The sequence below is a fragment of the Aspergillus brasiliensis genome, assembly GCF_001889945.1.
Source record: "Aspergillus brasiliensis CBS 101740 unplaced genomic scaffold ASPBRscaffold_4, whole genome shotgun sequence".
In the NCBI taxonomy this organism is placed as follows: domain Eukaryota; kingdom Fungi; phylum Ascomycota; class Eurotiomycetes; order Eurotiales; family Aspergillaceae; genus Aspergillus; species Aspergillus brasiliensis.
In genome coordinates this window covers 623,269-645,600 of record NW_027137445.1, presented here as the reverse complement: position 1 = coordinate 645,600, position 22,332 = coordinate 623,269, and the positions used below count along the sequence as shown (strand labels likewise).

General features: G+C 50.0%; 6 protein-coding genes across 6 annotated transcripts; 5 read left to right on the top strand and 1 right to left on the bottom strand.

Moving 5' to 3' along the window:
• Nucleotides 1–386: 386 nt before the first annotated feature.
• ASPBRDRAFT_28537 (putative 26S proteasome non-ATPase regulatory subunit Nas2) lies at nt 387–1,778 on the top strand (the record flags this gene model as incomplete). The annotated part of the gene is made up of 5 exons (XM_067622519.1): nt 387–477; nt 660–1,000; nt 1,072–1,144; nt 1,247–1,536; nt 1,647–1,778. 5 exons carry the CDS (start codon nt 387–389, stop codon nt 1,776–1,778), a joined length of 927 nt encoding a protein of 308 aa, XP_067480530.1.
• A 583-nt stretch (nt 1,779–2,361) lies between these two features.
• ASPBRDRAFT_40949 (Ran family GTP-binding nuclear protein) lies at nt 2,362–3,739 on the top strand. The gene is made up of 5 exons (XM_067624463.1): nt 2,362–2,505; nt 2,721–2,813; nt 2,887–3,040; nt 3,110–3,315; nt 3,382–3,739. The coding sequence occupies exons 1-5, from the start codon at nt 2,446–2,448 to the stop codon at nt 3,511–3,513; spliced, it is 645 nt and encodes a 214-aa protein (XP_067480529.1). The 5' UTR covers nt 2,362–2,445; the 3' UTR covers nt 3,514–3,739.
• A 771-nt stretch (nt 3,740–4,510) lies between these two features.
• ASPBRDRAFT_173837 (uncharacterized protein) lies at nt 4,511–9,068 on the bottom strand. Its single transcript, XM_067619754.1, has 4 exons — nt 7,292–9,068; nt 6,449–7,229; nt 4,924–6,387; nt 4,511–4,868 (listed from the first exon to the last, which is right to left on the bottom strand). Exons 1-4 carry the CDS (start codon nt 8,605–8,607, stop codon nt 4,854–4,856), a joined length of 3,576 nt encoding a protein of 1,191 aa, XP_067480528.1. The 5' UTR covers nt 8,608–9,068; the 3' UTR covers nt 4,511–4,853.
• Nucleotides 9,069–11,791: 2,723 nt separating this feature from the next.
• ASPBRDRAFT_28534 (cytochrome P450) lies at nt 11,792–13,668 on the top strand (the record flags this gene model as incomplete). The annotated part of the gene is made up of 6 exons (XM_067622518.1): nt 11,792–11,995; nt 12,065–12,555; nt 12,606–12,750; nt 12,798–13,130; nt 13,190–13,523; nt 13,589–13,668. 6 exons carry the CDS (start codon nt 11,792–11,794, stop codon nt 13,666–13,668), a joined length of 1,587 nt encoding a protein of 528 aa, XP_067480527.1.
• Nucleotides 13,669–14,555: 887 nt separating this feature from the next.
• ASPBRDRAFT_40947 (SCP2 sterol-binding domain-containing protein) lies at nt 14,556–15,398 on the top strand. Its single transcript, XM_067624462.1, has 3 exons — nt 14,556–14,602; nt 14,670–14,879; nt 14,947–15,398. Exons 1-3 carry the CDS (start codon nt 14,587–14,589, stop codon nt 15,108–15,110), a joined length of 390 nt encoding a protein of 129 aa, XP_067480526.1. The 5' UTR covers nt 14,556–14,586; the 3' UTR covers nt 15,111–15,398.
• A 1,473-nt stretch (nt 15,399–16,871) lies between these two features.
• Nucleotides 16,872–21,164, top strand: ASPBRDRAFT_121589 (RanBP1 domain protein; the record flags this gene model as incomplete). The annotated part of the gene is made up of 2 exons (XM_067617440.1): nt 16,872–16,933; nt 17,210–21,164. The coding sequence occupies 2 exons, from the start codon at nt 16,872–16,874 to the stop codon at nt 21,162–21,164; spliced, it is 4,017 nt and encodes a 1,338-aa protein (XP_067480525.1).
• Nucleotides 21,165–22,332: the final 1,168 nt, after the last annotated feature.

Below are 22,332 nucleotides of genomic sequence, written 5' to 3'. Positions count from 1 at the left end.
CTTTAACTGAGGTTGTGAGCTTAGATGCAGGTATGCTTCGAATTCAGAAGCACACTGAAGCACACGTTCCAGGGGGTGTGTGGTACTGGCAAGCAAGTGGAAGCAACGACTGGTACACATGGGGAAAGCATGGTATACTTGCTGTCTGCACCGGGGAGTTCACGTGTTGGAGCAACACGTTCAGTGCAAACGAAAGCATCACGTAGGTTAAACAAACTTACGGTAATGCTCTGAGTAAAGTTGCCTCTAAATCATGCACTGCTCGGTTGGAAACTGAATTTCCAAACAATGTGTTTGGTCCTACCACACGGTAACGGCTTTTCATTGCGCCCACCGATGAAACGAGGGGCATCAGCATCATCTGTGCACCCTTTGTCGGACTCCTAATGAAGAAAAGGGTCAAAGCATTAAGACTAGTGAGAGTGAACGGTTCACAGGTTGGTAGTGTTGTTCATGCTACTTTTGAGGCTTTTAGATGTCAGTTCAGCGGCAGTATACAGGTAGCAGATAGCAGACAGCAGATTGATTTAGCATCTTCAGGCGAATACGTAACATTTGACAAATACCTGACATCATTTGTGACAATTTCATTTACAATAACTTAATATCAATGTCAATTATAATAAAATTGACGAGACATGGATGATGGTGTTGCGCAGGGCTCTTCAGACTTCCAAGCGCACGATGCCAAGAAGGTGAAACTCCCCCAGATTTCCCACCGACAGACCCACCGCCGTTTTCCGGGATCGGTCTGCGACAGCTCTCGCCGCTCCCGATCCCTTCATCTTACATCAACCAACGATGTTTTAAACCACCTCACACTCACTCTAGTATGGGAATACCCATGGGTTCCAATATTCATGCCCCAACAGTAGCCTCCGGTCCTACGTCCGGAGGGGCTCCTCCTCTCGATCTGTCCAAGCTCGGCATGGTCGACCTCATGCAAGAAAAGGAACGCATCGAAGAAGAACTCTCGGCCTTGAGTAGTGTCCTCGGTTCGGTGAGTTAATACGATCTTGGACCACCCCTTGCCACTCTGTGAGATGTCGACTAACGATGCTTTCTGTCTAGCATGGCGTTAATATGAACACATCTCTCACTACTTTCGACGGCTTTCCACGAGACGATATCGATGTCGCCCAAAGTGAGTAGTCACTGCTTTTTGGCCCCCGCAGTGCATTTGCTAAGCGCTAGTTAGTACGCACCACTCGAGCCCGGATAATTCGACTGCGGAACGATCATAAAGACGTGATGTCACATCTGGAGAAAGGAATCCACAATCACTTTGCGAATTTGCAGCGGGCGCAAACTACCGCACAGTCTGGTACGAATGGTACATCGGGGTCACAACCTAATGTGGCTGGCAATAATACATCTGGGTTACCGTTTGCAAAGGTCAATAGTGTGGTGCCTGGAAGTCCCGCAGACCAGGCAGGTTTGAGGGTTGGAGATACCGTTCGGGAGTTTGGGAGTGCCAACTGGCTGAACCATGAACGTCTTTCTAAGGTGGCGGAGATAGTTCAGCAGAGTGAAGGGGTAAGTTGGAAGTTCCCTGATTTGCATGTTCAAAGAGGCCGTCGAACCCTCTGGTCCCTCTCGTTCAAGGCTATGCACTTGAAAAGATGATCTCAACTAACGTCTTCTAGCGCACTGTGGCGGTCAAGGTTGTGAGGAAAGATCCCAGCTCTTCCAGCAGCGTTGACTTGTCCCTGCAGCTCGTCCCTCGCCGCGATTGGGGCGGTCGGGGCTTGTTGGGTTGTCATCTCGTGCCGCTGTAGTGGATTGGCATCGGATTAGGCACGAGGATGACGGCCGCCTACCGTACTCTGGGATAGTCCATGGAATACCAGGAAGTCCCCGGGTGCAATTTCTACTTTCGTTGATCAATTCTCCTTACTGTTTGATATTGGACTCTTATGAAGAAGGACTCTTATGAGGAATGTGACATGTATTCATGATCGAACGCGACGTGTTTATTATTGCAGGGAAATACCTAGGGAAGCATTCAGGGTGGCGTTTCAGTTTAGTTCAATATATGAGATTGCACCTGTCCATCGACATCATCTAATCCGTACTCCGTCCAGCGTTAAGAGTTCTCTCGCAAAGAACCGCGCGGATCGACAGCGAGGCATGCAAATAAAATGCAGTTTGCGCGATCCTGCGGGGCACGTGTCTGCCTGAGGCCCAACAAGCACCACGTGACCTCAGGCTTGGGCGACCGACGAACTCAACGGCAAAAATTCCATCACCGGCTTGAAATAACCTTCCCACTCTTAAACTCCTCCCTGTCCAACCCCCTCGATCCATCGATCCCCCTCTCGATCACTTTGTCCATCGAGTGTCGCATCCCATCGTCGACTCTTTAGTTTTTGTCGACTTGTCTCGCAAATTCTGTTTCTCTCTTCATCTCCATCCCTCCCCCCCACATCACATCAAACCTTCATCATGGCTGCTGAGGTACCGACCTTCAAGCTTGTCCTCGTCGGTGACGGTGGTACTGGAAAGGCAAGTTAAATCAGAGATATTCCATCCCCATCTGGCTTACATGGGTGGACACATGGCATGTCGTCGCTTCGACGCCTCTTGACGCTCGACTGCATTCCTGTCATGCGTGTTTACCCCTCCCTGTAGCCCGTCGTCCCTATCAACAGAAAAACCTCATCGCCCGCCCAACCTCACCCAACGAGACGTCTTTACTGACTGGAGAAATTTTACTATAGACCACCTTCGTCAAGCGCCACTTGACTGGCGAGTTCGAGAAGAAGTACATCGCCACTCTCGGTGTCGAAGTGCACCCTCTCGGTTTTAGCACCGTATGCCCCGCCGAAACCCCCGCTTTGTCCATTCCGCCGTCTTTGTGCCGGTCCGACTAACGCTTTTATTCAGAACCTGGGCAACATCCAGTTCGACGTCTGGGACACTGCTGGTCAGGAGAAGTTCGGTGGTCTTCGCGATGGCTACTACATCAACGGACAGTGTGGTATCATCATGTTCGATGTTACCTCCCGTATCACCTACAAGAACGTCCCCAACTGGCACCGTAAGTGCATCCTCAACTTGGGACTCAATCACGCGCATCTCGGACCAAGCTAACAAAGTCCAATTTCAGGTGATCTCGTCCGTGTCTGCGAGGGTATCCCCATCGTGCTGTGCGGTAACAAGGTCGATGTCAAGGAGCGTAAGGTGAAGGCCAAGACCATCACCTTCCACCGCAAGAAGAACCTCCAGTACTACGACATCTCCGCCAAGTCCAACTACAACTTCGAGAAGCCCTTCCTCTGGCTCGCTCGCAAGTTGGTCGGCAACGCCCAGCTGGTGAGTCAGATCCAAATATTGGTCGCTTTCTACTTGTGAGACTGAAGACTAACGATTATTTTCCAGGAATTCGTTGCTGCCCCCGCTCTTGCTCCCCCCGAGGTCCAGGTCAACCCCGAACTTCTGGCCGAGTACGAGAAGGAGATGAACGTTGCCGCCCAACAGCCCCTGCCCGACGAGGAGGACGCCGATTTGTAAACGCGCGATCAATGAAGGCTGGGGTCAGAGCCCTTGGGTCACGAGCTCGGGCTCGTGGCTAACTGTTCTGTCCCAATCACTGGGTACGTTATGCAAGATTCTTCAAATCACGATACAATGATAGCGGAGGGAGGAAATTAAGCCCGAGAACGGTCGGCATGATTATGCATTTGCAATATTTACCACTAGTAGTCTAGACTCTGATTATCTCTACCAAGTTCCTTTTGAAACGGTGACACTGTTTTTTTTATCTCGTCCATCGACTTATACTTGTTGGACCAAAAAAAGTTCACATATTGTCTCTATTCTCTGGAATCCTCTGCTTTATACAGTTGTAAAACTTGAAAATCATCTAGGCATGATACCACAATGATACCAAAAGAACCACTTAGTACCTCCCCATCACAAATGGATAGCAACTCTAGCCAGTCAAGTAATCCGACAAACCCAAACCGAACCCCAGCAAAACTCAATCGCCCCCAAAGAAGTAAATAAGAACTCCCTTGTACGGAGTACTACTCCATAGAAAACTGCCCACTGCACAATTCCGACCATCAATTTAAGACCTCCGTTAAATAATAATACCCTGCATGTTACGGTAGTTATGCATGAATATGCCGATCAAATCTTCGAAAGAAAAAGAAAAGTGTGGAAACATCCCCACCCACCACCACACCACCACCGCCTAATCGCAGTGACGTCATCGGTGTGATCAGGCTGAAGGTGGGTTTTTGTTCATGTTGTTGGGTTGAGATTTGGGTGTCTGACATACATACATACTACACACATAAATAGTACTCGGATCATACATAGCAGCGATTCTAGGGTTAGTACTATTTTACAATTACTTAAGTTAAGTAGTATTTGAATATGGTGTGTCACTTACTTACTTAACATTTTGTTTGCATAACTATATGTTTGCTGTTTACTAGTAGTGGATAGGATGATACTCGGTTCAATGTCTATGTAAGGAGACTTGAAAGAAAGATCATGTTCAATCAATGGAGTGATATAATTCTCGTTTGACTAGCTAGATATTGTAGTAGGTAGGGTAGGTATTGGGGCTTAGATGTGTAGATAGATAGACATTATCGGGAAGTCCGTTTCTGGGTCATCATGAAAGACACAAACAAACGCATTCTTCTTTCTACAGTAAGCTAGTAAAGCGAAAAGGTCATTCTAGGCGTGGTATGCAGGAAGTGGAAGGCACAGGGGGAATGCAAATAACAAGGACAGTTGGGCAGAGGGGAAAGGGGAAAAGGGAAAGGGGTCTAGGGTATCTTGTTGTGCTGGGAAGCCGCAAACGCCAGGTGAATATCAGAACAAAACAAAGGAGAAAATTAAGAGCGGATGTTCTGAGAAAGATGGGTTAGTAAAGATATGAATGTATGAGTTGGGCGGTGGACTTACAAACAGAAATGCAAGTTCGCGGGCTCCAAGTCTGGAGAGATTGCTCGAGGCCTTCTCATCCAGAGCACCCTCGACAAGCTCCCTCTTCTTATCTTGCAACTCAAGAATACGGTCTTCAACGGTATCCTTCACGACAATGCGGTGGATCTGGACAGGGCGGACCTGTCCAATGCGATGAGCACGGTCGACTGCCTGCTCTTCAACATAGGGGTTCCAGAAGGGGTCGAAAATGATGACCTGGGATGCTGCGACAAGGTTCAGGCCTGCGTTGCCGGCTTTCAGAGATACCAGCATGATTCTGCAGTCATCCTTGTCGGTGAAGTCCATCACGGACGTGTTTCGATCTGCTGGTCGCATGCTCCCATCGTAGCGCCGATAGTCCCAGCCCTGACGAGCGATCGGGATTTCCAGCAAGTCGAGCAGAGACGTGAACTGGCTAAAGATGATGGTTTTCTCGTTGCCCTCTCGGTGGTAAACAGCACGCAAGATCTCCATGGCCTTTTCAATCTTGGCACTGGACATCCAAGTCTTTTCGAGGCGACGCAGGTACTTGAGCTTCGACTTCTTATTCTTCTGAGCCTCCTTCTTGAGTTCCGCAAGGGACTTCTTGTTCTTGGCTTTGCCCTTGCCCTTGGCCCGCTTGCTCCTTGTGGAGGGACCTTCTTCTTCATCATCGTCATTGACAATGAAGCGAGATAAACCTCCAGCGTCGTCGTCGCTATCATCATCGCTTTCGTCGTCGCTATCCTCGTCGTTGGTGCCTTCTGTATCTTTGGTAGAGTCCACTCCAGCTGCCTCATCGGATGGGTCAGGGAAATGCACTTTCTTGAACGACTCATGGTCGGTGATTTTCTTTGGATCCACCTTCGCGCGACAGTTAGGACACTTCACCTCAGTTCCATCGTCGCGCCCGTTCCGTAGGGCCATTTCCGGATCTGAGATTCTCGAAAAACACTCCGCGCAGGTTCCATGGCCGCAAGGGAAGAAGATGACGGGGTTTTCAACGGCATCTATGCAAATGGGACATTCTGAATCAGTATTATTCTTAAGCCGGGCAACGACATCAGCGCTAAATGCCTTCGCATTGGCGATGAGATCCATGCCCTCTTCGGCCGCATTGACTTCAGTGCTGAAGTCCTTGATCAGGTGCGGGTGGCAGCACGCCTGTCGAAGTCGCAGGAGTAGAACTAGAATGTTGGAATAGTTCCGTCCAACTCCTTGTTGGAGATACCGGTTAACCTCGTTTTGACTGCGGGCCTCCAAGGCATTGTAGAACTCTTGCTCTTTTTCGCTGAAGACAGCATGGACTCGTTCGGAAACCTTGGGCGGTAATTGCAATATCGGCTTGCCGTCAATTTCCGAGCTCTTGGTTCGCCGCAATAGAATGGCCTTCAACAAGACCTGTAATTGGAGCATAGCCTTCTCGCGCATAGCGGGACTAGCTTTCAATGGTTTAGTGAAGTCCTAGGATTCGGAGTCAGTCATATTTGCCTTGATATACATAATGGGTCCGTGGTATACTCACGCGATTGAATGTCTCGATATTACAGTAGGGGCGAATGCGCAGAAACTTGATGAGCGAGTGTAGCTCTTCGACATTGTTCATCATAGGGGTTCCCGTCATGCACCAGCGGTAGGTAGTATTGAGCTGGCAGCACGCAAGCGCAGCTTTGGCATTCCGGTTCTTGATGCACTGAGCTTCATCCGCAATGACACGATACCATTTACAACGCCGCCCCAGAAGCGGGAGACTGTCCAAGGCTTTCCTCGCAAGATTAACATCCCGCTTCTCTAGTTCCTCGTAGTTCTGCTTTCGCTTCAATTCTGCGGCTAGTGTACCGAAGGTGGTGAGAACCACGTCATGCCGCTTCAACTCTCTGAAAGTCGTGAGCCGTTTATCGCCATGCAATACCCAGATGGAGAGCTGATGTTTTCCAGGCCTAACCATCCGCTCGATCTCTCTTTTCCACTGTTGCACTAACGCAACGGGTGCAATGATCAGGGTTGGTTTGCGCTCGGGATCAGTCGATGGGCGAGACACGATGAGAGCGATAGCCTGTATGGTCTTTCCCAGACCCATATCATCTGCAAGTATACCGCCCTTATTGTCGCCCTCTTCCATCGATTTCATCCAAGACAACCCCAACTTCTGGTGCTCCAGCAGCGTGTACCTGAGCGCTTCAGGTGTTCCTTCGCGGTTCTGTAACGCAATCTCAGAGTCAGGTCGGATACTTTCCAGCAGCTTTTGAATATCTTCCTTCGTCTTGTTCGGGTCGGGGCCGTAAATCTCAGAACCATAGTAATCACTAGAAATGTCAGTCGTTGCTTCAAGGATTAGCACTTTAGGGAGGGTCGTCATGTCACTCACTCTAGATAATCTCTCGCCTTGCCAAATCCACCTGGGCCCTGGTAATCGTCTAGATCAATGTACGGAGGGTTTGAAGACCTGGGGTCGTTGCCGCCGAAAATCATCCTCCCGGCTTGCTCCAGCATCTCCCGGCCTGCATTGAGCCTTGCCATTGTGTTGGACATTACATGGGGACCAAACACAGATCCAGATCCTACTCTATCACGCGACACAGGAGATACCTGGAGTGAACGACTCTGCGGAGGTTGAAGACCAGGTCCATTAGGCATCGAGCCCCAGCGCGGAGCACGCTCATGTGGAGCGGCTGAGATGTGGCAATGGCGTTGAAAGTCGGACGGCGTGATCTCAGCAAGATCGCTATCATCGCTACCAGGCAATGGCTGTGAGTCTGGGGTTCCATTGACGGGGTAGACACGAGAATGAGACTGTAGAGATTCAGATGGCGTCAATCGCGGCCGAGATTCAGGGAAACGGTGAGTGTCCGTCATGGAAGGTCTGTTGGACAAAGAAGCAGGACCGGGAGCAGAAACAGAAGGCCTTCGACGAGAAGAAAATATGCTTTGCGTAGATGACGGCGATTGAGACGGCTCATAGAAAGAGTCATTGAGTCGGCGAGCAAATTCCGCGTCACGGCGCTCCTGTTCCCGGCGTTCCTCAAGCCATTTCTCAGCCCTTCGCTGCTCCTCTTGAATCTCGCGCATGATATCAGCGCTGTCGATGCCCAAGATCTGGCGTAGCTGTTCATTGCCAGCCAGAGAGTTTTCAAGATCATCGTCGGGAACATCATTACTAGGCTCAGCCTCGGGACTAACGCGACGCATTCGCTTTGGTCGTCTGGGAATTGGGGCCTCTAAGTCGTCTGTAATATCTGAGGTGTCCGAATCATCATCTTCAACATTTTCAGAGTGGCTCGCGTCACTGCTGAAATGTTGACGCTTTCGAAATGCCGACGGTCCATGAGCGACATCAAAACGCAAGGCAGACCGAGCATCAGATGATGATGAAGACGAGGACGATGACTCCGCCGGGGATGGGCTACGGGTGCTTCCCGAAGCATCAGGAAAGGCACCATCTAGCTGAGCAAAAGACAAGCCTGAGGGGGCGGGATCAGGTGGCGGAGAAGCAGCGGACGGGCCCCCAGTGGGACGACCTTGGAGCACCGCTATTCGCGCTTCCAGGCGTTTAATGGTATCCAGAATCTCTTGTCGGTCTTCGGCTGCATCTGGTCGCTCCTCATCCAAGCTCTGCAGAATGACCTGGTTGAGTTCGATATCCTCTAGGAGTTCTTGGATGGACGCGTCGGTCGCGGACGCCATTATTCCCGGAAGTTACTGAGCAAGACTAGACTGGCAGGGAGCAACAGGCCGACCCCACAAGACTCAAAAGGAAAGCTGGCCGGTTGATCTCGCCAATTATCGAAGAGAGATCGCTGCTCGTCCGTTCGCAATATATAATGCAGAAAAAGACGATACACCAGAAGATCGAAGAGGGAATAAGGGAATCAAAAAAATGAGGGAAGTAGATGGATGGGGCGCGGTATTCGGGGATGGATCTGATGGATGGCCGGGAGTCGCGATCGCTTGGCGGTACCTGGCAGCTCTGAGTTTAAAAATGGGAAGGGAAAAAAAAGAAATAATAGTGTGAATCATCAAATGATCTTCTCAAGCATCATCCCCAGGGACTACAACCGTGTGGTAAGGGATGTGATCACATAAGTACCTACGTGATTCGTGGCTCTGGATTTTACTCCGTTCTTGACTGGGTGGCAATCCCCAGTCCTACCGCTTTAGGAAGCCATGAAAATTTGCTTACTTTTGTCCGGATGACGGGTCTGGCCTGTCATATTGAAGCCGCATCTTAAGCGAATATACGAAGTAACAACTTCACTTGACTGCACTAAAGGACAATACACTAGTACTTCTTACTACAAGAGTAATACCTTTATGTATTGTCCAATCATCTTCAGGGAACTAACGGACATTCAATTGATGTGCATTCATCCAGCAGCTACTGACTTATATAGTTCTCAAGATGTCTCACCTGTATCCCCATCTATCACCGGCTGTGGCGCTAATCAGCCACACCATCAAGATATCCCCCTTTTATGCACATGTCTTCACCCGGCATCTATCACGCTCAATAATAATATTCAAGGTCTTTAGCAATGGGAGGACAGTAACTTTCCTATCCCTGCAGCTGTTAATGATGACATATATCCAGTAAATGTCGGATTGCAAATAGCAGCCACAATAGTGCCTTATCGCCATCTTCCGAGTAATATTGCATTATGTAATTGTGCAGATGTCGAACATTTAGTGAGTTGTTGGTTGTACTATTAGAACCAATAACATGACTTCAGGTCAGTTTCTGTCCACGCTGTCTTAGAGATCAAAGCCAGCCCTTCTTGACATCACCCTGCTTCATATCAAGAAAGAAGCCCAGAGACAGATCCTTTGGTGAAAAGGTCAATGGCACCAAGAGACCATACGACGTGGGTAGACGTATATCTCTGTGACAACAAATGTAAGAGTGATGTGGACAAAACCAAAAATAAGTCGAAATTACTGACGAGAGTTGAGTGAATGAACAACCAGGCCATACCAACAAGTAAAAACATGATGATGACCAGTCCAAGGGCCATGGTTCATGCGTCATACTGTATGAAGCAGCAGCAGATCAATCATTTCACGAGCTGTTCTTAGAAAGCAAATAGGGCTTCTCTGAAGAGCCACCATCAAACAGAGGATGCTGGAAAGAGATGGTTTACGAGCGGGACGGTGGGTTTAAAGGTTCACAGACAGCATATTCAAGGCTACATGGAACCTACCTCCAGCGATCCCTATACTGCAGGAATTTGAAAGAGGAGAATAAAGTGGTAAATCATGCTTGAAATTGCCCTTCTTGCACTTCTGCTTACTTGAGGGAAATTCCCTATAGAAAGTAAGGAGGTCAAGCAACAAGCTCTGTGTCTCAAGAACGCGCAGTTATCCGTCCATTGAGCTTCTTAATGATGTTGACCAAGGCGTATCCTGCTAATATGTGGTTAGTCCCGCCTGTGCAGGGTGAAATAGAGGGAATGACCAGAAACGAAAGTGGACCGGAATAGAATACTACCAGACGAGCCCGTCCACGACGAGGATTTGGGAACATCTACCCCTGGATCGAAGTACGAGATGAACAAGAAGCGCATTCGGATATGCTCGGTCGTCCCAAGCCAATGCGCCGCAACGACCCTAGATGCAGTCTACACGCATCCCATGTCAGAATAACGCCGGTACCCTAGCCAAGTTGGCCAGCCCAGACGGCACTGGCCGCCTGACAGGAACTGATGCACAGGTATTATGCGACAACACTGTTGAAGACAACGTCTTCCATGTTAATTTCGGGATTCGGATTCGTGGGCTTTTGATTCCAATCACATCTGATTGGTACCAGGTTGCTCTACCTTGGCAGCTGGGATGCCATCTGTGTTTCGAAACTGGACCGACAGGCATCCGATCTGGAGAGAATCTGAAGTCCTCGAAGATTATGCAGAGGAAACAGACTAACAACAAAAGGATAGCTAGTGGCTGCATCTCCGGCCGAGTGGCCATGTGCTGAATCCGTACCTACTTACCCGTAATCTCCGGGCCCGAGCCAATTCTCACCCTGCAAGAGGCTCACAGGACCAATACCCTTCCCCAACATCGCATCCTGGATCACTGTCGATGGGGAAAAAAAAAATGTGGGCAGTTCATCTCGCTTGCTCCCAATCATGATCATGGCCACCACATGGTACAGTTGATCCGGTCATAGAGAAGTCGCATGTTGATGCGGGATGCCTAAAACCTTGCTACAACGGGTCGGCCATTGCCTTTGCGCTGACACGCCAGATATGTGCCGCATTAAGGTTTACTCTTTCATGACAGGTGGGTCTAGAGAAACCGCTTACAGTAGGTCTGTATTTTGCACTCTGAAGATGTCCGAAGGGCTGGAGGTCTCGTGCAATGGCCTGAATCCTTGACGATTCATTACACGCTGCTTCGAGGGTAGCCTTGGATTGTCAATCAAGAAACATGCAGCATGCAGGCCTGAGCGCTTCGAATTCCGGCAGAGGTATATCTCTCTCCGTGGGATCTGACGGTTACAGTTTCCCTAGTCATGGTAGCTCGAAAATTTCACCCAGTCCAATATCTCATTGGTCTGTATTCCTTATCCAGTTCCCATAGTATGAGCAACCGAGGGTCGATGGACCGGATCCCACCGGTGCCAAGGTCAATTTGCCCTGTTCTAACATTGTACCTGCTCTCATCAAGTGTCCCATACACTCATTGAGTAAAGAAATCCTGGAAGCAGCCGTGATGGCGTCTAGTTTCAGTTCTCTGTTATATAGCACTCCTGCCTTTTGTGAGTATATAAAGATTGCCTGTAGGTAGAGTGTGTTCTATAGACGATCAGTTCGCCCAGTGTACGTTTCTAGCCCTGCCTGAAGGAACGATTACGCATCCCAATTCAGGAGTCATGTTTCTCGGCATTAGCTTCGCCTCCTGGCTCGTGATAGGTATTATAAGCGTTGGCTTGTGCCTTGTCGTGAAACTCTTTGAGACTTCGTCGGTTCCCAATGGCATTTCTCGGGCTTTGAACAGGAAAAGTCTCCTAGGACGTGCTGTGGAGCGTTTCGTTGGCGTCAATCCCATAAGCTTCATTCGGGAAGGTTATCAGAAGGTTGGTGGCACGCCTCCGAAGCATGTCAATAAGTAGGGTGAAGTCTTGCTGAAATCGCTTCCCATTTAGTACTCCAAACACCATGAACCGTTCGTCTTGCCCAGCGTCACTGAGGGCGATGAAGTTCTTCTTCCAAAAGACCTAGCCAAGCACGTCTTGTTTTCGAAAGAAAACGAGTACAGCTTTAAAGCCTATATAACTGACTTTTTCCAGCTGAAGTACACCAGCTGGCCGCTAGCCTTCGCCAATAAATATGACTCTTATGTCAAACTCATCAGTAAAGATCTTACAGAGACCCTGAAGACAGACTCGGTTTCCAGGTCACTGGCTGAGGAAGCCCGATCATGTTTGACAGATCTCTGGGGCGAAGACTCAAACAAATGGGTCGAAATCAACTTGTATTGTGCAATGGAGAAAATGGCGTCGCGCATGATCAATGTGCTTGCGATTGGACCAGGCCATAGCGACGACGAGACCCTCTTGAATGCCATGGCACATTGCTCGGACGCCATCGTCTTTGGGGCGAGCATCATCAAGGCATTTCCGTCCTTCCTTCATCCGTACGTATGTCCACACTAATCATTTCGGCCGGTGTCTAACCTCCTCTCAGAATAGTCGGGCCCATCCTAGGAATGGTCAATCGATACTTCGAGGTGATATTCCACAACCGCATGAAGCCTATAATTGAGAACAAGATCAAAGAGCAGCGGGAACAGATGGATCCTGAAGCACAACAGGAAACACTGAAGACTAAGGTAATTCCCTTCGCGCTGTCTTTGTATTAGTGCTGACCTTCCCTCAGGGTAGCTTGCTGGACCTGCTGATCCGGGCCGGACTTCGCAGCAAATGGCCGATGGAAGCCACGTCAATGTGGCTATCGTATAGAATTTTCATGATCAATTTCCCAGGCGTACACACGACTGCAGTCTCTGCTACAAGCATCCTTCTTGATATACTGAGTGATCCGGTTGATGAGAAGCTTGTCAATCATCTTAGAGCAGAAATTAAGAGCATTGCTGGTAATTCAAGTGGGGACTGGACTGCAGAGGATCTGAAAAGCGCCGCACTGCTGGACAGTGCTGTGAAAGAGAGCCTCCGGTTGAACGGCATCAATGCTGCCAGCCCGACGAGAACGGTACGCACAACATCCCCCATCTTCCCCATTCTCACTTCATGGTCTCACTCACAATACAGGTTGTTGCTCCCAATGGTGTCACTCTTGCGAACGGTCTTTCCCTACCTTGCGGAACAAAGGTCGGGATCCCCCAATATGCCCTCCACCGTGATGATGAGTTCTATCCGGAGGCGGACAGATATAATCCCTATCGATTTTACAGCGCGAATGCGTCTGAAAGCGAGAGAAGTCAGAATTCGTTGACCACAACCAGCGATACGTATGTGGTCTTCGGCCACGGCCGTCGGCAGTGCCCTGGACGCTTTATCTTTGCCCACATTTTCAAGGTATTCATCGCGGAGATGCTGCTGAACTATGAGATTCAGCCTATCACAGTCCGTCCTAAAATTCACAGTAAGTTTCACTGATAGGTTCCTCTTGTTAATATGGAAAAGCTGTGTTGACCAATCACTGTGTAGGATGGGGCCGTTTTCAGCTGCCACCTGTGACTACAAAGCTCACTGTCCGGCGCAAAAAGTGTGGGACTATATGTGCGTGATGCTAAGCCACCAAAAGTGATGTTTAGATGCTGCTTTTTTGTTGCGACGATCAGTGTGTGTAGGAGCGTCGGAGTGTCGGAGTGTCGGAGTTGGCGAAATGTTACGAGTGGGATTTAATTGAGTAAAAATGGAACGAAGTTATCCGCATTCCAAGTTGTATGCTGCTGTGAAGACGGTAGTACTGTAGTTAAGTAAGTCAATAATTGCCTGAGGCGGGAAAATAAGATCATCCTGGCGATCCCGCGGACAATCGTGGGTGGCCGTGTGAGAGAGCCAAGTGTCACGAGACGATTGCTCGCATGTGGGTATCAGCATCCGGCTTGCAAAATGGTCCTCGGTCAGGTTACTTAAACCGACTATATGGGGAAGCGGTGGCGGAGTCAAGATGTATGCAGATCTCCCTGAGCGAGAAAGGTGTCGAGTTGTTGAAAGTTTATCAGCAGGGTTGATCAAGGCAAGAAGCAGGTAGCTTTTTGTAGCAGTCTTGCTTGTGCAATTGAGCCAGCGAATCTGCACCGCTGACGTAGATTTCAGTGTAACAATTTCTCCGACATTCGCAGCAAGGGGAATGTAACGCAGACTATGCAGCAAGTGGTACTTCGTGAAGGAGCACGGCTTCATCCAGATCACAGGAACAGGAGACTGTAGTAACTCCGCGTATTATCTCCTGGTGGGCAGCCTCGGCCCAACCGTGCCGCGACCGCCTCCATTTCACATGTTCCGTCGCCCGAACTCTCCGGGGAAGCTCGCCGCAATAACAAGCAACCCCGGGGTCCTGCGCGACTAATATATAATTCCGGTCCCTCCTCGGTGACAGCCTGTCTGACAATTCTGGTTACATTAAACCCCTGCGCACTTCTCCCCTCTCCATTCCTTTCATTGTCTGTCAACCCATTTTATCTTCTTCTATAATCACCATGTCTCTCAAGCACGGTACGTCCATCCTTTGATCGCCAACCCCAATCGTGAACTGTGGCTGACCATCGTGACACCTCTACAGACGCTTTCCCTTCTTCTGCCGCCTTCGATGCCATCCACTCGACCCTACAGGCTGATGATGCCGAGCGGAAAGACGCCATCAACAAGGCTAAAGCGGTGGTCGCTTTCAACATCAAGAACGATAAGGGCAAGGAAGAGAGCTGGCATCTCGACCTCAAGGACAAGGGTGTCGTGGGCAAGGGTGCCGCTCCCGAGGGTGGAAAAGCTGATGGTAAGTTCAATTAAGCTCTGCAGCAAATGATGATTTTGATGCTAATGAGACATCGATGTTGTTGCAGTGACTCTTTCCCTTTCGGATGCCGACTTCGCTGCCCTCGTAAGCGGCAAGGCTAATGCTCAGAGACTCTTTATGGGTGGGAAGCTCAAGATCAAGGGCAACATCATGAAGGCGACTAAGATGGAGCCTGTACTGAAGAAGGCCCAGAGCAAGGCCAAGCTATAGATACCCTGTTTTTGTTCGTCATCGTTTTTTTTCACTATAGTTGAAACGTCGGCTTTGAAACACTGCTGGTAGTGTGTTCTTTCTATTTGCCACAGTTGATACCGTTGTATTGTAGGCCAGTGTGGGCACTACTTTGGTGTGTGTTGCTAAGGACTACTTAGTACTAGGGGTAGTAGGCTTAAGAATGCTACGAGATCATTTCAGTCAGCTGGCACTAGTAGTTATCCATTTCACCGAAGCTAAGCTGTAGAATAGGAATCACATTGGGGCTCTCATGAATCAGGAGGCAATTTTGGAGAAATCCCAGGGATTGTATAACCGCGTATCGTGTCATTTATTGGGGTGTCCTCCATCATTGGGCTTGTAGTATGGTAGTAATCCTGGTTTTCGGATGACTATCCATAATTTGGGCTGGGTGGTCACGTCATGCCGATGAAGTATATATTTGCCGAAGCAGCCTGTGATTGCTAGAACTTCCACTACAATATATTACTAGTACATTCACTCACCATAGATATTGGTTGAACTACAGGTTCGGAGAACAAGATAATTATAGCGGGCAATGAAACCAGCACTCTCCGACCATCAAATAACCATATTATTAGACATGTGTAAGCATCACTTAGCGTGATAAAGGTCACGCCCTGCTGCTGCTTGAATGAGGGAACTTGCCATGGAAACCAAAGGTGAAAGGGTTGCGGGTGACCACAAATGGGAGCAAACCACAATACACGTAATGGTACGGTCTGACATGCCACTTGCTCTTCAATGTGTCTGCGTAATCGTCGTAACAATACAGAATGCGGAAGACTTGGTTGCAGACAAAAGAAAGAGCATTCCTTTCTTTCAACACCAGGACACCAAAGCGCCATCCATCATCATCATAATGGTCTACCAAGTACAAAGTTTCCTTTGCTCAGCGAGACCCTGATCGACCATGGCTCATGGCCGACTCGCCTGGGGCACGTAAAAAGCGAAAGCGCCTTTATGTCATCCCGCCAAGATGTCACCTTGCATGTGTATCACGTGACCGTAATTTTTTCTGCCAGCAACCTTCCCTCTTTGCCGGCAAAAGTCGCGAGCCGACGCTTCAAGGCTAAAAAATAGAAGCTCACTTGAGCACATCCCCCCATCTACACAAAGGCAGAGCGCATCGAATGGAGCCGCGCCTCTTCATCACTACATTTAGCAGTACCTAACGTTCACTGCTCTGCCTTTCACTTCCCCCCCTCCCCCTTTGATCCCATTTTGGTCTCGTGGCCTCGCTAGTTTCGCGCTGCGCGACTCATTCACAAAACGATCGCGCAACAACCTGCCCTCACTTCCTGGACAGGTCTACATTTGGATAATTCACGAAACTTGACCATATCACTCGCGATTTTTCGATACGACACCTGCGCGGAAAATACCTATCGCTTGATTCACGGATCCGCCCACACATACTCATCTTAGAGGTCCCCGTATATCAACCGACGTGCCTTTAGGAGTCTCTGGAGACTACGCGCACCGTTTCTACCGGACGGACTCGAACAGACAACTGCAGTCCACGGATATTTATCGTACGCAGTGAATAACCATCGTGCATGCCGAACGGTCATTAAGGGGTGAATTCGGACGTTTAAGAAGGGGTTGAAGCCAACTGCTGTCTAAAGAAGGTCGAGAATTCCGCCGCTGAAGACATCGGGGGCTTAACTATAGATGTCTAAGAGGTCGGCCCAGGGCCCTCAAGGGGACAAGGATACCGATCTGTTTGCATTCAACATGTCGAGCACACCGGACGATAAGCCGCAGCGGGCAACCGCGGCGCAACTGGCGAACAGAAAGTAAGTGGATGTAGACCGACCTTTACGGCCAATCTCATGCATGCAATCATTCACTTGTCCTGCAGCCTCCAAAGTTACTGGGACACGGGCTGAAAAACAGGGCTCGAGTTTGATCTCCCATTATTCTTCTTCTTGCTTTTCCTTCTCTATTGTTGAACACTTCCTCTCTTCCACACGCTTATACCCTCTTTACCTCATGTTTCACCTTATCATCTCGCTCATCAGTCTCCTGTGCACGTCAATCAATTACAAACTTGTTGCTAACACCGTTCTTAGAATCAAAGAAGTTCGGAGGCGTCGTCCCAACAGTGCTGCTCCGAGTGCTCCCGCGCCATCGTTTGGCGGAGGTCCTTTCGCTTCCATCGACCCTAACACAGTCTCATCCTCACCCGCTAATTCCCAGCCATCCTCCAACGGATTTACCTTCGGACAGAGTCAGAACCAGAGTTTTCCAGGCGCTAATTCAGCACCTAGCCAGAACGGAGGCACTCCGTTTGCTTTTGGCTCTGGAGGCGGTGGTGGCTCAACTTCCTTCAGTTTCTCTTCATCATTCGGGGGTACAAGCTCAGCTGGCAATCCATTCGCTAGTATGAACACTACTGCTTCCAACCAGTCATCTCAACCGGCTAGCTTCTCTGGCTTTCAAGGCTCACTCTTCAATGTTCCTCCCGCCGGAAGCCAATCTCCCGCTCAGCAGCCTTTGCCTTCCGGCTCAATATTTGGCACATCATCTCAATCGAATGCTAGCACGGGTGGTCTTTTCGGCGCCAGCACAAACAATGGCCCATCTGCCTCCGGCGCGGCTACTCCCACGTCAGGTAGCATATTTGGCCAAAATAACGCTGCTGCTGCTAGTACGCCTTCAACGAATCTTTTTGGTCAGTCTAGCGTGAAGAAGCCGTCCCCATTCGGCCAATCCTCAGCATTTAGTGGTGGTGACTCGATGCAAACTTCCCCCGATTCAAAGGGCAGCGTTTCTCAGCAGAAACCATCTATCTTTGGTAGCGCTCCTCCGGCTCAGCCTAGCTTCGCGGGCGCTGGAGGCACTTCATTGTTCGGCGCATCTGCTTCGTCGGCGGCAGAGACCCCCTCGAAGCCCGTCTTTGATTTCAAGGCAACCACCCCTTCAACATCACTGTTTGGCGGCGCTGCCACCCCAGCCCCCTCCACAGCTACTCCTTCTGCATCGACACCCGCTCCGGCTGCTGCGACCACCGCTGCTCCGGCGGCATCCTCAATATTCGGCGCTGCGTCGCCTGCGAAGCCCTCTACGCCCTTCCAGAATCCTTTCCAGTCATCGAACCTCTTCCAATCCACTCCCTCGACATCGCAAAAGCCCCTCGAAGAGAAGAAGGAAGAACCGAAGCCTGCCGATGCGCAGCCCAAATCCCCATTTCAGTTCTCATCGACGACCACACCAGGCCCTCTGTTTGGCAGCAAGAGCGATGCCACTGCCTCTCCAGCCCCGGCCGCTCCTTCGACCGGATTATTCCAGACTTCATCTACGAAGAACCTCTTTGAGCCTAAACAACCTGCAACGGATGACTCGGAACAGGCGAAGGCCCCAGCAAACCCCTTCGGTGGTTTGTTTGCGAAGCCGGCCACCCCAAGCAAACCTGCAGGCGAGCAGCAGCCACTTCCTTCCCCTTCAGCTCCTTTCCAGGGACTTTTCTCCAAGCCAAGTACTCCCAGTGATGCAGCAAAAATCAGTGCACCGGAAAAGCAGGCCACCCCTGGTCCAGTGTCGTTTGCTCCTTCAGGTGCTGGTTTCTCGCAAACCTCGAACCTTTTCTCACCCAAGCCTGCAACATCACCGGCTCCCGCCACAGAGACTCAAGCAACGGTGGCTTCGACTCCCGCTGCTCCCGCTGATAGTGCCGTCAAGGTCAATGGCGCCAAGTCCACACCGTCCGTCTTCACCAATGGAAATACCGCACCGTCTACTTTTGGGCAAATGCAGACTCCCAAACTGGCAGACAAGACAACTGACAAGAAAACCGCCGAAGATGCAGAGATGCTTTACCGCATGCGCACACTGAACGAGTGCTTCCAGCGTGAACTGGCTAATTTGGACCCCTCGAGCCAGAACTTCGACGCTGCTGTCCAATTCTACATGCGTGTTCGTGCCACCCTTGGTGCTTCTGTTGGTTCAAAGCGCAAGGTATCAGGCGAGGCTGAGGATTCGGTCGCAACCAAGAAAATTCGGCCATTTGGTATCCCCTCCGAAAAGGTTGACACTCCCAAGGAGAAGTCTACAGCTCCGGCTGTGTCTGCACAGAGCTCCACACCGTTCAAGGCGTTTGGCACGAGCCAGACCTCTCCGACAAGTGCGAAGAGAAAGTCAATCGATGATGGCGATGACAATAGCCCTGCTAAGCGTGTGAACGGAGACTCTAGTACGGCAAACATTTTTGCTCAGTCATTCTCAAAGTCCAAGACTGAGGCTGACAAGCCTGAACCTTCCATGGCCAAGCCGTCCACCCCCGAATCTACGAAGCCGGCTCTGTTTTCTACTACGCCAACTACGGCTCCCGCCAAACCTTTGTTCTCTGTTTCAGATTCGGCTTCGAAGGGTTCAGCTTCCACCTCGCTCTTCTCGTCGTCCATGTCCAGTGCTACCTCAGCGTCAGCCGCACCTGAGAAGACTGCTCCCAAGAACCCTTTTGTACTGAAGCCTACCTCCAGTGAGGGCTCTTCTACAGGCTCTGCAGGTGGCACAGACTTCTTTGCCCAATTCAAGGCCCGGTCTTTCGAGGATGCCGAGAAGGAGAAAGAGAAGCGCAAGGCTGAGGATTATGATTCGGAGGAAGAGGATGAAGCTGAGTGGGAACGCCGTGACGCTGAGGAGCAGCGGAAAAAGCAAGAGAAGTTTGGGACTCAAACCCAGAAACGCGCGAAATTCGTCCCTGGTAAAGGCTTCGTTTTTGAAGATGAAAGCCCCGAGTCTCCGGCAAAGAAATCGGAGGAGACTTCTTCCACTACCGCGGGCACTGGCACCGTCTTCGCTGGCCAAAACAACGCTGCAGTGAAGTCTAACAACATTTTTGGTCATCTTTCGGCGACCCCGTCTGAGGCCGAAGATAATGACAACGATGCGGATGACACCGAAGAAGCGTCTACCCCTGGCGACGAGTCGGACGATGCAACGGAAGATACTGGTGCAGCTGAGTCCAAGGCCGAGTCTGCCGAGTCCTCGGTCAAGGAGTCTGAAGCTGGTGGTCGCAGTCTGTTCGATCGCGTTCAGTATGGCGAGGACGGAAAACCCAAGCGCCAGGGTGAAGAGGAAAACAAGGGTTCTGTTTCGACTCTCTTTGGGTCTTCCAATCTCTCTTCTTCGTTTAACACTCCCACGTCCCTCACTCCCACCAGCAGTGGTGAGTCCAACCAAGCTGCCCCGAAGCCCGCGACAAGCAACCCCTTTGGCGCTCCGAGCACAACCAGCAGCATCTTTGGTACCCCCTTGTCTGGCTCTGGAAACAACACCCCGTCCATCTTCAGTGCAGGCCAAAGCGCTACTAAGTCGACTGGGGATAACACATGGAAGCCCAACACCCCGATCAAGTTTGCCAGCGATTCTGCCAGCCCTTCATCGTCAAAGCCGGACTCTGAGTCGGCGACACCAGCGCCCGAGGCGCCCAAGCCATTTTCCAATCTTTTCGGGGCACCCCCTTCCTTGAACAAATCATCTACTTCTAAGGATGCCCAACCGTCCCTTGGGTTCACTTTTGGTACACCCGCACAGTCGACGCCGTCTGTCTTTGCTCCATCCACACTTACTTCTGCCGCTCCCAGTCGCTCCACCACCCCCGGAGGTGCATCTGATACGGGAGCAGAAGAGTCAGGAGACGGTGATGGAGCCGAGTCCCTGCCTCAGGTCGACCTTACCCGGGGCGGCGCCGGCGAGGAAAACGAAGATCTTGTCACGGAAAGCCGGGCTCGTGCCATGAAGCATACGACCAGCACCGGATGGGAGAGTCAAGGCGTTGGCTTCTGTCGTGTTTTGAAGGATCGGACTACGTCTCGTGGGCGAATCGTCGTCCGGGCTGACCCTAGCGGCAAGGTGATTCTGAACACGCGCCTGATGAAGGAGATTCGGTACACCGTGGCGAAGAACAGCGTTCAGTTCCTCGTCCCTCAATCCGAGGGCGCTCCTGAGATGTGGGCCCTGCGGGTCAAGACGAATGCGGATGCCGAGCGCCTCTGCAAATCCATTGAAGAAACAAAGAATTGAGTACTGCGCACTTTGATTGCAACGACTAGATGTGGTACATAAGGATATGCGACTGGATTTACTTGATGATGGACTTTGCAGGCGTCTAAGTGGCGATGTATTATGGTGTGCTTTCTCGCTTGATTTCTGTTTTATATCTACCCTGCTTTTCTGCAACAGAAGGCCCTTTCACCCTGCGCCGCTTCGGGCTAACGCCCTTCTCCCTTTTGTCCGTTGGAACTCGATTCATTCGCCCTTGCAGCTACAATTATCTCTTCTTCTTTTTTATTCATGACAGGTCTATAAAGGACCGTTGGTTGCCTTGCGCCGAAACAAACGGACGAACATTTGTGGTTCTCTGGTATTCATGACCGGCAACTTGTCATTGAAAATCGGTGTCTCTTTATTTCCTCACTTCTCTTTTACCTTTTCAGACGCCTAAATTCTCTCTTCCCCGATTTCTCGAAGACCTGTGTAAGTAAAAAATTGTCTCTTTTTCCGCATCATGCAACTTTGACTGCCGCGGCTGCATCTTTGGTAGCGTCGTTTGTTACTCTTACTCTCTGTCTGCCCAACCAGAAAACAGGCGCATCTAGCATAGCGAGTGGGAATTCGAAGAATCTTGTCTTTTTTTTTTTTTTTTTTCCTCTTGCAAATGGAATTGTGCTTTCCAAGTTTGATCTTGCCATAGTCCATGTTTATATTCCATCTAAGAATTCTAATAAATTCTTTCACATCTGAATCTTCTGTAGTATCGTTTAGAGGGATGGGTGATGTGGTGGTGGTAGTAGTAGTAGTAGTCGTATATTCATTGAACCTAGTGCAGCATGAGCGGCTCAAGATGCTCATAGCGCCTAATAATGGAAATAGTATGCCCTGCCTGGTACCAAAGGCTTTCCAAGTCCTTGGAAATCTTGATGAATAGTTTACATCCTAGTTTACATCTTGCATAGTGTTCAGAAGCCTTTATCTAAATAGGCAGGTATGTGTGGCCTGTTATGTTGGTCTACCTTCAGCTGGGTATTACTAGAGTATATATATCTCCATTTGGTCCAATTTTTCAGTTACTGTATAATCACTTTATATAATTTTTATAAAAAAGAATCCATTTGAGCTAACTAGCTCTAGATCTGACTATCGATACAGAACATATTCAGAAATGATGTAGACTACCATTCTGAAATATATA